The sequence below is a fragment of the Dermochelys coriacea genome, chromosome 7 (assembly GCF_009764565.3).
Source record: "Dermochelys coriacea isolate rDerCor1 chromosome 7, rDerCor1.pri.v4, whole genome shotgun sequence".
Lineage (NCBI taxonomy): Eukaryota > Metazoa > Chordata > Testudines > Dermochelyidae > Dermochelys > Dermochelys coriacea.
The window spans coordinates 52,980,529-52,994,267 of NC_050074.1; the positions used below are offsets into that span (position 1 = coordinate 52,980,529).

At 45.5% G+C, this 13,739-nt stretch overlaps 1 protein-coding gene across 3 annotated transcripts in view; it reads right to left on the reverse strand.

Annotated features, from left to right (window-relative positions):
- PDLIM1 (PDZ and LIM domain 1) overlaps window positions 1-13,739 on the reverse strand; it is a 90,942-nt gene that overhangs the window by 61,147 nt on the left and 16,056 nt on the right. For all 3 annotated transcript variants that reach the window (XM_038409553.2, XM_038409548.2, XM_043518436.1), the window contains exon 2: window positions 2,046-2,197. In XM_038409553.2, coding sequence (XP_038265481.1) covers window positions 2,046-2,197 — 152 coding nt within the window. The remainder of the gene's footprint in view (window positions 1-2,045; window positions 2,198-13,739) is intronic.

Sequence of the window (13,739 nt, forward strand, 5' to 3'; positions counted from 1 at the left end):
TGCCCACAGGCTCTACCAGCTATGCCCTCCTCAACTCCCGGCTAACCAGACCCACTCAGGCGGAAACAGGATACTTCAAAGGGGCACACGCGCTTCCCTACAGGAAGCAAGAGGGCTGCCAAGTTATATTCTGCACCATCCTGATCATGAGAAATGGTAGGCCTAACCCAGGCTAGTAACACCACTTTCACTGAACCCGGTCCCCAGCTCCCAGCTTTCAGTTGTCAGCTCCTTTGGGCAGGGAGCACGACCTCTTACTGGACTGGGACGCGCCTGATGAACTATTGGAACTATCCAAACAATGTTAGAATTCTCAATACTGCAGATCAGCCCTGGGCTGTGGAGTCCCCTCACCCAAATAAGTCCCCCAGCACCACCTCAGAGAGAGCAACTCCAAGGACACGGGCAAAGCAGGCAGTTTGCAGATACCCTTTGGGGAAAGAACGGAGGATTGAAAGCTTATTGTGGAGGAAAGAAGGGCAACAAAGAAGGCTCCTAAGGACCAAATTTCCAAAGTGACAAACAAAGTAAATGGGAGCTGCGAGTCCTCAGTACCTCTGAAATGTCAGACCCCAGATTTTTAAAAAGCAACGGGCTTAGGAGAAGGAGATCACACTTTCCCCTTTGCTGTGTCTCTGTGTGCCTATGGTGCAAATGCCAGGCCACGAGTGGCAGGGGAAACTAGAAGTCTCTCTCCCGAGAGCTCAGAATGGAAGATAAGGTGAGACATCTGTGCCCTACAATAATGACTCACAATTGGCTCAGTGGCAGAACTAAAGAAAACCTACAAGAGCCATAAAGGGTTTAAAGACAAATCCATGCAATGGTATCTGACAGATAACTAGGCTCCAGGGGGAACTTCAGCTGCTACCCACAATGCTGAAGACTTTATCAAAACCATCTGAGGAGCTTACGCAGGGAGATTTAAAGCCAGTTTGAACACCCTCCATAGGCTACTCCTCGCTTTCCTTTAGTCTCAACTAGTGCAGTGTTCTAGGACTTTACTGCTCCCTCTCTGCTACAAGGGTACTAAACTGATATTTTATCTAACATATATGTAGTATAGTTGTAGCCATGTCAGTCCCAGGATATTAGAGAGAGAAGGTGGGAGAGGTAATCTCTTATTGGACCAACTGCTATTGGTGAGAGAAGAGCTCTGTGTGGCTCAAAAGCTTGAGAAGTTGGTCCAATAAATCATTTTATCTAACAGACACAGAAAGGCTCTGGTTTGCACAGCTGTTCCCCGATTACTGAGGGTGTTTCATTCCTAGAACTCAACAGGTGAGTTCACATTCAAATGATGCACTGGCAATTTGCAATGCTATCCTTGCAGTCACCCACATGGCCTGCTGTCAAGCTGCATGCATTCCACTTAAAGTGCAGCTCATCAGGGGCCGCCAAAAGTACCAAAAGGCAGAAGCACCGAGCTACCGAAAGAAAACACTGCAGTTTGGGCACCATGTCAGTCTGCATTGTTTGAGTGAGTAACTCCATTAAACTTTAAAGGTAAATCTAATTCTTGCTAGTATCCTTGTACGTGGCCAGAACTGGCTGGCTAACAGCTCATAGAGCAGGAAGCCCCATAGTGCTAAATGAATTGATCATGAAGATGCATGCTCGTGGTTACTCCGCCACCTTGGCTATTAGTTACTATGACAACAGGGGTATCAGAGCTTAAAAATAAAACTCAGTCTGCTAGAGTGCTATTACTTTGGTCTTACATGTCCACTAGAATGAAAAGATCCCAGCTACTTATCTTCCTTCCGTTTCCTCCTGTCAGGAGTCACAGAACAGGCCTAGCAATGTGTCCAACTATCAGCCAGTTGGCCACCTGGACTGCTGTTTTCATTGTGCCAAAGAGCAGCGAACACATGCAAACAGCATTAAGTTTAAAGGCTGAACTGCAATTCATTGTTGCAATCCAAACCATGCCACTTAACCCAGAAAAGAGGCCAGGACAGATAAGCCAATCAGATACTGTTGCCATCTAAGTACAACACAACAACGGTTGCCCCCAGGATGAGCACATCCTCTTAGTGACTTACCTGCCGACTGTCAGAGTTATCTCATCTATGCAGCTCTTGATTTTGTTCTGTGCTTCTAAGTGTGTCATGTTATCCGTGTTCTCCCCATCAATTGCCACGATGACATCTCCTATATATAAATTGGCTATTGCAGCTTTGCTGCCAGGAGTCACCTAGGAGAGAAGAAGAAAGTAACAATGCAAGAAAAACTGGATTCTTCCATACAATTTCTAGTCCCTTCAAAGTGACATCCCAGACAGATTTCAGAAACAGACAAAGTGTTGTCTGGTTGATATCAAGGAGTTGGGGGTGGGGCAAGAGAAATCAATATTAAAGGTATGTTTTAAATAACAGGGCTACGGAGTTTAGATCCAGATACCAATTTCACAAAAATCCAGAAGTATTAGAATCCAGGGTTTTCCATTTTATATATATATTAGGGATGTCATGTTTTCCCCATATACAAACTTCAAACATTTATTTCTTCATCTAGATGAAGAAGGAAAACCACCAAGAATGAACAAAGTCTCCGAGAGAGTGTGCGAGAGCAAGCGCAACAGAGAAAGAACACAAGCGTGCTAAGCAACTCACTAACATTCTGCAACTGAACGCAACTGCTCTCTACCATAGAAGGCCTCACAATGGGCAATCAGGAAGGCAAGCTCTTTAGAAACGGAAAGAGGCAATCCACCAAAAACAGTGAGAGAGAAGCATCACAGAGAAATAGACACTACGGAAGGCAGCTACACAAGTTCAGATCTGGATCATGTGCTTACAAATCTGAGCACGGGGGTGAGATTTGGGCCTGAGATTTTGGATTAGGCCTCATCTCTAATTTTAATGAGAGAATTAAAATCAAAAATAGTTGCAGGGTAATATTTCCCACTTCGAAGTAAGCGACTTGGAAGATAAAAATGGAGGAATTCAAGCAGGATGGGATGTTCTGCATACATAGCCAAAGCGTTGGAAATTTAATCCCACATCTAACAAGTGCTGCTGTGAGCACTATGACATTTAGGGATGGCAGGGTAGCCATGCAGAGAATTGACATATCCAGACACATTGGAGCTTCTATTGGGTTTTGCCTAGCTTATGCAGAACTGTGCCCCACTGTGAGCACTGACATACACTCAGGCTCCTCTTCCACATTTCCATTTCTTTAACACTAGCAAAATAATTCATTGATGCACTGCATGACCCACTTCTCCGGACTCCAGAGGAGATGGGAGCAAGATGTCCTCTAATCTGAGCAATGAGCACACTTCTTTATCTCCTGTGGCCATGGATGGTTCCATCTCTGCACCTGCAAGGTTCTGTACCAGCCTGTGCTGTGATCCTGTCCAGGGGCACTGAAACAGAGGGGGGCCACCTTTTGCCATGGGCCCGACTCCCTGCTCTTCTGCTTCTGCCCCCAAGGCCCTGCCCCCCAGTCAGACCGGAAGCTGGAGCCTAGCCCGAGTAAGAGCAGCATGGAGAGCCCCAGCAGCTCTTAGAGCCGCAGACCCTCCACCTGCCCAGGGTGGGTGGGCCAGAGAGCATCCCCTGACCCACCCCCCCGAGTCCCCCGCCCAGGGCAGAAGGAGGCTCTGTGGCTCCTCGCAGCTGCCCGTGCCATTCTTACCATGTCCCCCAAGGCCCCATCCCCAGGCCAGACCAGAACCCAAAGCCAGGTCAGGGTAAGAGATGGAGCTGTGCCCCAACCCCGAGCAGGTGGAGGGCCCCCGCTCCCCAGCCTGGCTCTGGCTTCTGGCTTGGCTGGGGTCTTGGGGGGGGAGGGAACGCGGAGGGGCAGGGCCTCCCCCCTCCCTTTTAGGAAGAATCCATCACCACCGATTCTGTCACATCTCATAAGACAGCCAAACATGCAGAGGCATGGGAGACACCTGCACTATGGGCTGTTTCAAAGGCCAGTGAGGTGAACGGAAAGACTCCCACTCAGGTCAATGGGCTGTGGCTGAGGTCACAGTGCTGACCTAACCAGCACATCGATGAGGGCACAGCATCGTTCAAAGGCCTCATCTTTTAGATCAGATTAGGGCTGTTGATTAATTACAGTTAACTCACATGATTAACAAAAATATTAACTGCGATTAAAAAAATTATTTATGATTAATCACAGTTTAATCACATTGTTAAATAGAATATCAATTGAAATTTATTAAATATTTTGAACATTTTTCTACATTTTCAGATATATTGTATTCTGGCTTGTAATTGAAATCAAAGTGTATATTATTTTTATTACAAATATTTGCACTGTAAAAATGATATACTTTTTTTGGTTTTCTTCAATTCACCCCATACAAATACTGTAGTGTTAATCTCTCCCACTGACAGTGCTGCGCACACCAGCGCTTTGATCGGTGTAACTGATGTCACTCGGAGAGCAGGGGGGTTACTCATACCACTGAGAGACATAAGGTGTAGTGAACCATAGCCCTCATCACAGGTGCCGACTTTTCAAACTGCCAGGGGGTGGTCAACCCCCACTCCGCCCCTTCCCCGCCCCCACTCCACCCCTTCCCCCAAGGCCCCACCCTGCCACGCCTCTTCCTGCCCAGTTCCGCCCTTAGCCCTGAGGGGCTGCCAGTGGGTGCTCAGCACCACCATTTTTTCTCCCATAGGGGCTCCAGCCCCAGAGACCCACAGAGTCTGCGCCTATGGCCCTAATCACCTAATTCCCCTCGACTCTAATGGGAGTCAGGCTCCAAATACCTTTGAGGATCTAGGCCTTGGGCCCTGTACTGCTGTCAGATCAGAGCAGATGAATCCCTGCGCCCACACAAAGCTTGACGGACTTTGTGGAGAGGAAAGCACAGATCCAACTGCAAGGTCGGAGCCTAACTTAGGGCTTGTCTTCACGTACAGAGCTGCAGCAGCATAACTGCGCCAGTGCAGCGGCACCACTTTAGCGCTTTAAGGAAAATGCTCCTACACTGACTGGACAGCTGCTCCCATCAGCGTAGTTAATCCACCTCCCCAAAAAGCGGTAGCTATGGTGATGGGAGAAGTTCCCCTGCTGACACACTGCTGTCTACACGGCAGGTTAGGCTGGTATAAGTGCATCACTCAGGGGGTGTGGATTTTTCATACCCCTGAGCGATGTAGTTATACCAATATAGGTCTGTAGCGTAGACCTGCCCTAAGCATCGTTCACTCACAACTTTGAAACCACCAAGCAAGGTCCTTTAATGGCTCCGGGGGAAGGAGGACAGTGATCAAACCAGGGCTCAAATCAGTTATTTAAGAAACTAGCCCAAGGAAATGAGGAAACTGGACTGATTTGAAACATAAGCACAGGTTAAACCATGTCCTGAAGCCAGGACACACCGAGTTTACGAACCTTCTGCACGGGAACAATTATTCATTCTTTGGACTCATTCTACTTTTCAGCTATGAAGTACTGGAGCAAATCCAGCTGAGCTGCCGGTTATAAATATACACTGTTGATCAGATTGAGAGAGAGCTCCTAGTATGGGCTTGCAAGGCAGAGAACTTCCCTGGGCGAGAGAGAAACTTACACCAATGTGCATCAACCTCAGACTGACCCTGTCTATTGTGATGCAGCTATTGTTTCCCTTGAGCTGCCCTGTGTATCCCGTCACAGCTGCAGAAGGACACTTTTCCTGCAGATGGAGGGGTGCCAAATAATGAGATATTATTCTCTTCACACCTCTCTTCTATGACTGCATCATGCCCATAGCTTAACCTGGACACTTGACACCAATTCAAAAGAACTTCAGATGTGTTAAAAGAAAGTGCTCATGTAACTGGCTGCCACTTTAAATCACTTAAATAGGCAATACATTCCCATAATAGCCTAATGCAGAACTAATGAAAGGGTCTGCCATGTGCCAGACACAGAAAACACCTACCTACTAAAATTTAAATCCTATCCCAAATCAAAGCTCTCAAACACCCCTAGCTTTGGGAAATTCAGATCTGGATCTAAACTTTGCAGCTTGGATGCATCACTAAGGAAACTGTGTTCTGAGCCTTGGGAGACAGGGACCTGGTATCCCTGACTCAGCCATCGACTTGCTCCGTGACCTTGGGCCACTTTGTGCCTTTGTTTCCCCAGCTATAGAATGGGGATACAGCCTGTTACTCCACTTGGAAAGGGCACTGAGGTCTACAGATATTTTCATTTTTTCTTATTCTCTGTAAATCAGATAATATTCAAAGTGGTTAATGAAAAATAATGTACTAGCACTACCAGTGTGATACTGCCTTATACTGAAGTAGGCAGTTTGCTCTTCCTCCCAGTACAAACTAATTTCTAATAACCACCCAACACTGCCTGCAGCTAAAAGCTTTAACCTATAGAGTCTACAGGCAGCCAAAGGCATTGACACATGAACCTGATGAACAAAGCCTGATGAATCACAACTCCATGGGGCTGAGCTAGTGGAGGCTGCAGAAAAAAGTATGCTGTGGTTGCTCTGCACTTGAGATATTGTGTTACCCTCAACTGCCTGCTTAGGGATGGTATGAGCTCACAGCCATTTTGGGGGCAAAGGGGCTGATGCAGATCCCAGCCTAAGCCTAACACACCTCACCTAAGCAGAGATTATCAGGGTGCCTAGTAAAGAGAGAAAAGCAAATTAGAAATAGAAGTCTTTAAAAACCCACTTCTGTCATTCTCTAAATAATGGTTTGCCCTGAAATGTAACCTTCACTAAATCCTTCACCTGACTACTTCCAGCCTGCATCACTGTGCCTCATACTGAACGTGTCAGCACAAGGGGGGAGGCTAGCAAAGGGGAACGCCAGCCCCTCCTTCCTGAATGATTAATGAATAGTAATAAAGTCTCCTCTTTTGCTTCACTCAGCTGGCATGATCCGTGTCTGGCTCATCTCCCTGCTAATGCTGCCTTTGAAATTCTCCCTGTTACATATTAGGTCTGTAAAGTGAAAATCCTTCCAAACTTGAAAGGAATTGCATAGAGTTGCAGATAGGAAGATGTACGGTTGCCTCATTTTTATTTCTGTCCCAGGCTTGTCCTCCAAGGAAGATGGGGAGAGATGTGTGCATGTGTGGGAAGGGGCATGGATGAGGGGAAGCAAACTGAAAATCACTCCCTCTAAATTGTGGCAATCAGTGTCCAACCTGCAAGTCCCAAGGAAAGGGACATCCAAAACTCATTTGAGGCTAGCTTACAGCTACCACCACTAGCCAATCAGAATTCAGACAGCAAGCTTCTGGGAGCCAGAAAGCCAAGGGACTAAGGGGTTCTCCTAACTTTTGAGGGGTTGCCAAATTATGGAACAGTCCCCGTCTCCCTACCCCCAAGCAGAATGTGAGAATATAGGGCCCTGCTCTAACGGTTTTGTCATCTATTGTGCTCCACTAGCTGTGCCTCATCTTAGACCAGACACTGCTCGGGCCACTTCTGAGTAACCTGCCCTGTAAAGATACCCAGCTTCTGTGCCTTGACCACAGGGGACAGGCTGAGCATGAGACATTGACCCTGGAGGGGAAGAAGAGAGCAAGCAGTCACCTTGAAAAGTTCAGGTGACAGTATTCTGGCTAGTCATGCCCTTTGAATCCCCTTCTGGCTGTGGGGGGAAGAGGACCAGGGAAAAGGGGATTTGGAGAGAGGTTAAGAGGATGGAAGACTCCTAAACCTCACTGCTGGAGACACCCCCCCCCCAGAGTTGCCAACTTTCTAATTGCACAAAACCAAACACCTCTGCCCTGAGGCCCCTCCCCCAGGCCACGCCCATGCCCAACCCCTTCTCCAAGGCCCCATCTTGCTTACTCCATTCCCCACTCCCTCTCTTGCTCGTTATCCCGCACCCTCACTCATTTTCATTGGCCTCTGGCTGGGGTGTGGGGATGAGGGGTTTGGGGTGCAAGAGGGGGCTCCGGCCTGGGTCAGGGGGTTAGGGTGTGGGGGGAGGGGAGGGCTCTAGCTGGGGTGTGGGCTCTGGGGTGGGCCAGGGATGAGGGGTTTGGGGTGTGGAAGGTGGCTCAGGGCTGTGGTTGGCATGTTGGAGAGGGTGCGGGGTCCCCGCAGCTAAAAGGCTAAAATAGTATACCTTGCACAGGAAAACAATATAGTAAAAATCCTGAGTTCATTTCGATGCTTTGCTATAGACACAGTAATCCCATACCTATAGGATAGTCAAGAAAGATATACACAGAGGAGAATAATTGAATTACATCCCCCTTCCTCCTCTATCTTTCCTTTCTTTCTCTTCTCCCGAGACTCTTCCCCAATCTTCAGCAATCTACATAAACCCCACCTAAAGAGGGTCTTGACCAGAGCCTGGAGATTTTCAAACTGAGATCTTCCTGTTCTCTGCTCAGTGGAGGAGATCTCAGATTAAAGTCACCTAATACTTTTAACAGCAATTTTTTGGTAAATTGGTATTGTCTTAGCTTCCCCTCTGTCAGCAGTGCATAAAACTTGGACACCTATGGAAACTCTACAAGTATTTATAACCAGACAAATATAATTCTGTCTTGGGCCCCTGAAACTAGATCAGTGGAACCATTTAAAATGTGGTCCAGTTCATGTGGCTTACCTGGCCAACATGTGGACAGGGCCAAACAAACCATAACCCATAAGGCACAGGCTTGCTCCTACACCTTCGCTTGGCAAAATGACCGTTGAAATCAATGAGATTTTTGCTTAAGTAACAACTGTCACACTGGGCCCTTTGATTTAATGGTTCGGGTGTCAGCGTGGACAGGAGGGAATCGTCTGTTAGCTTCTCAGACTGAGTCAAACAACAGGCCAGGCAACCCTGACCCACTATCAAGAGAGACTTTAGGCCCAAGCCTGCTGAAGACCACTGGGAGTTTGCCATTGGTTTGAATGACATCAGAATAACTCCCCTGGTTCATATCTCCTCCTTCAGAGTGAGAATCAGGACTGAGGCCAGGGTGACTTAATTGCTTTCATTATCAAGCTGGATATGGGAAGAGTTAGGGCTTGACTACCACACGGGAGTATCCAGCCTGGGGTCGAGTAATTGAATTTGCATTGCACAAATAAGTTGCTTTTGATGGTCAGAAGTTGAGCAATCCGCTGCCTGTCTCCCCAATTCCCAGCCCTCTCTTTGAGCAGCAGCACAAAACCCTCCTCTATTAAAAATTTGATCCCACCATTAGTCCACTGTAGCCACATCTCACAAATGAAAGTAAGTGCTGTCAACCTGTGCCAGCACATCTGACCTTTGCTGCCTGAAACCACCATCAGCAATTTTCATAGAGTAGCTCTTGCCAATACTATACGACTCTCCTTATCTGTTGTCCCCAGCTACTTCCTCAATATAGAAACTTAAAAATATCCATTGTTGCATCCGGCTCGTGTGAAGGACAAGTTACCCAACTAGACTGTGCTGGTGACATTTAATGAGGCTGCTACCTATAGGATTGTGCTTTATGGCATAAAGGGGAAGCTCATTTCTCAGAATTACTGAGAGCACAGTGGTACAATGGGGCTCCATCTAAAGCAAGAGACGTGGGAGGACCACCTATTCGATCCACTTATAGATTCATAGATACTAAAGTCAGAAGGGACCATTCTGATCATCTAGTCCGAGCTCCTGCACAACGCAGGCCACAGAATCTCACCCACCCACTCCTGCAAAAAACCTCTCACCTATGTCTGAGCTATTGAAGTCCTCAAATCGTGGTTTAAAGACTTCAAGGAGTAGGGAATCCTCCAGCAAGTGACCCATGTCCCATGCTACAGAGGAAGGTGAAAAACCTCCAGGGCCTCTTCCAATCTGCCCTGGAGGAAAATTCCTTCCCAACCCCAAATATGGCGATCAGCTAAACCCTGAGCATATGGGCAAGATTCACCAGCCAGATACTACAGAAAATTCTTTCCTGGGTAACTCAGATCCCACCCCATCTAACATCCCATTACAGGCCATTAGGCCTATTTACCATGAATATTTAAAGATCAATTAATTATCAAAATCATGTTATCCCATCATACCATCTCCTCCATAAATTTATCGAGTTTAATCTTAAAGCCAGATAGATCTTTTGCCCCCACTGCTTCCCTTGGAAAGCTATTCCAAAACTTCACTCCAATGGTTAGAAACCTTCGTCTAATTTCAAGTCTAAACTTCCAATTACCAGTTTATATCCATTTGTTCTTGTGTCCACATTGATACTGAGCTTAAATAATTCCTATCCCTCTCTGGTATTTATCTCTCGGATATATTTATAGAGAGCAATAATATCTCCCCTCAACCTTCTTTTAGTTAGGCTAAACAAGCCAAGCTCCTCGAGTCTCCTTTCATAAGACAAGTTTTCCATTCCTCAGATCATTCTAGTAGCCCTTCTCTGTACCTGTTCCAGTTTGAATTCATCCTTCTTAAACATGGGAGACCAGAACTGCACACAGTATTCCAGGTGAGGTCTCACCAGTGCCTTATATAACGGTACTAAAACCTCCTTATCTCTATTGGAAATACTCTCCCGATGCATCCCAAGAACGCATTAGCTTTTTTCACAGCCATATCGCATTGGCGGCTCATAGTTATCCTATGATCAACCGATACTCCAAGGTCCTTCTCCTCCTCTGTTACTTCTAATTGAAGTGTCCCCAACTTATAACTAAAATTCTTCTTATTAATCCCTAAATGCATCACCTTACACTTCTCACTATTAAATTTCATCGTATTACTATTACTCTAGTTTACAAGGTCATCCAGATCCTCCTGTATGATATACTAGTCCTTCTCTAAATTGGCAATACCTCCCAGCTTTGTATCATCCGCAAACTTTATTAGCACATTCCCACTTTTTGTGCAAAGGTCAGTAATAAAAAGATTAAATAAGATTGGTCCCAAAACTGATCCTTGAGGAACTCCACTGGTAACCTCCCTCAAGCCTGACAGTTCACCTTTCAGTAGGACCTGTTGCAGTCTCCCCTTTAACCAATTCCTTATCCACCTTTCAATTTTCATATTGATCCCCAACTAATAATTCCCCAGGTGGCACGGTATCAAATGCCTTACTGAAATCTAGGTAAATTAGATCCACTGCGTTTCCTTTGTCTAAAAAAATCTGTTACTTTCTCAAAGAATGAGATCAGGTTGATTTGGCACAATCTACCTTTTGTAAAACCATGTTTTATTTTGTCCCATTGACTTCAATGTCCTTAACTACTTTCTCCTTCAATATTTTTTCCAAGACCTTGCATACTACAGATGTCAAACTAACAGGCCTGTAGTTACCCGGATCACTTTTTTCCCCTTTCTTAAAAATAGGAACTATGTTAGCAATTCTCTAATCACACGGTACAACCCGAGTTTACAGATTCATTAAAAATTCTTGCTAATGGACTTGCAATTTCGGATGCCAATTCCTTTAATGTTCTTGGATGAAGATTAGCTGGGCCCCCCGATTTAGTCCTATTAAGCTGTTTGAGTTTCGCTTCTACCTCAGATATGGTAATATCTGCCTCCATATCCTCATTCCCAATTGTCATGCTACCATTATCCCTAAGATCCTCTTTAGCCTTATTAAAGACTGAGGCAAAGTCTCAGATATCATCCTTGACCTCCACTTCATCCTCAGCGTTTAGTGGTCCCACTTCTTCTTTGTTTTCTTCTTATTTATATGGCTGTAGAACCTTTTACTATTGGTTTTAATTCCCTTTGCAAGGTCCAACTCTACTCGACTTTTAGCCTGTCTCACTTTATCCCTACATGTTCTGACCTCAATAAGGTAGCTTCCCTTGCTGATCCCTCTCATCTTCCACTTCCTGTATGCTTTCTGCTTTTTCTTAATCACCTCTCTGAGATGCTTGCTCATCCAGCTTGGTCTACAACTCCTGCCTATGAATTTTTTCCCCTTTCTTGGGATACAGGCTTCCGACAGCTTCTGCAGCTTTGATTTAAAGTAATCCCAGGCCTCCTCTGCCTTTAGATCCAGTCTGGCATCTTGTCCACCTCTTGTCTGCCTGCATCATCCCATAAGCCCAATGGCCTTGGGGGACCTCTGCTCCACATGTGACATTGTATGGAATATGTGGAACACTGATACCAATATTATAAATGCAAGGAATCTGACAAGATAGGCCGTGTAAGGTATCTATGAAAATGTTATTATTTGCCAAGTATGATAATCTTGTTTGTATCATCTTTGTATCGTGAGTTATGGATATGTATGGTATATCTGTATTTCAAACTTGTGCTGTGTTTCTGGGTAACACCCCCAGACAGATTGAACAGGGCCAAGGGCCCATCAACTGTACAATGAACCCATTGAAAGGAACCTGGGAACATACCTTATGGATCAGCAAGGCACGTGGTATGTCTGTGGATAGAGAACTCTAAGGCTTTTCCAAAATTCCATGCCATGTGTTGGGTAGCTTGTGTTTTGGACAAAGGAAGTACAAGTCACACAGCAAAAGACTATAAAGGGCAGCTGCATCATCTCCATTTTGTCTTCAGTCCTGTTTCTTACCTCTGGAGTAACTTTTCTACAAATGAAGCTCTGAACAGAGGACTGAATAACCCATCCAAACTTTGGATGTGTTCCAGAGGGACTTTCAAGCCAGAAAACTCACCAATACTGCTAAGAACCTGATATATGGACTTTGAATGTATCTTGACTGCTTCACCATTTAACAACTCTTCTTGTTCTTTCTTTTTTCCTTATAATAAACCTTTAGTTTTAGATGCTAAAGGATTGGTTGGCAGCATCGTATTTTGGGTAAGATCCAAACCTATACTGACCTGGTAACATTTTGTATATGTGAACATTGTTTTATAAATAACTTCTAACTGTACTGGACCTAGGTGCTGATTGGGATCCAGAGAACTGGAATGCAATAAAGGGCGCTGTGTGATTTCTTTTTTAGTTTCTTGATAACCAGTGTGAGGGATCAGAAGCACAGTCTGACTGGTTGGGGAGTTTAACTTCAGTGTTAAACCATCAGTTGTGGGAGTAACTTCTCTTCCTTTTGCAGCCTGCCCTGACCTTGGCATTTTCAGTGAGGGCTACCCCAGGCACAGTGGGTCACAACATACATAAGCCAGCAGAAGGTAATCAAAAAATAAGATAGAGGGAATTTTTTTTTAAATGACCTGAGAAGAGATCCTGATAAGCCAACACCTTGATCAGGACGAGAGGAATATCAAGTTATATTGCTGCTGATCAGCCAGGTGTATGGCCACATAGGTATCAACCCACTTTAGTCTATTAGACATATTCCAGTGTTAAGTTTAATCCTTTGCCACCCACCCACATTTCTGTTTTGCCATATTCAGCATTTGGAATATGTTACACAGACTTCTTTCTCCTAATTGAAAGCTTGTAGCTGATCAACAGAGATCAGAGGCTAAGAGAAAATTGAGGCAAGCAGATTTTCCTCTTCTATTGGTGGTGGTGGGGGGAAACGACCCAAACAGGCATGCTCCCTTCATATCATTCCATATGATCTGGTTTCTCATCAGCTACTGCAACAAGCTATTATACAGTCACCCACTACAGAAGAAGAGAGAATCAGACTACTAGTGACCCAACCAAACACTGGCGCTTGGAGAGAGCAATTATAGCTGGCATTCTGGTGCTCTCAAGAGAAGTCTGTTTAACAGGAGGAGCAGGCACTCTGTTGAACAGCAACCCCTGGCAATACCCAGACCATTTGCATGTTCTTATTTGCTTTTAGATACATAGATACTAAGGTCAGAAGGGACCATTCTGATCATCTAGTCCGACCTCCTGCACAACGCAGGCCA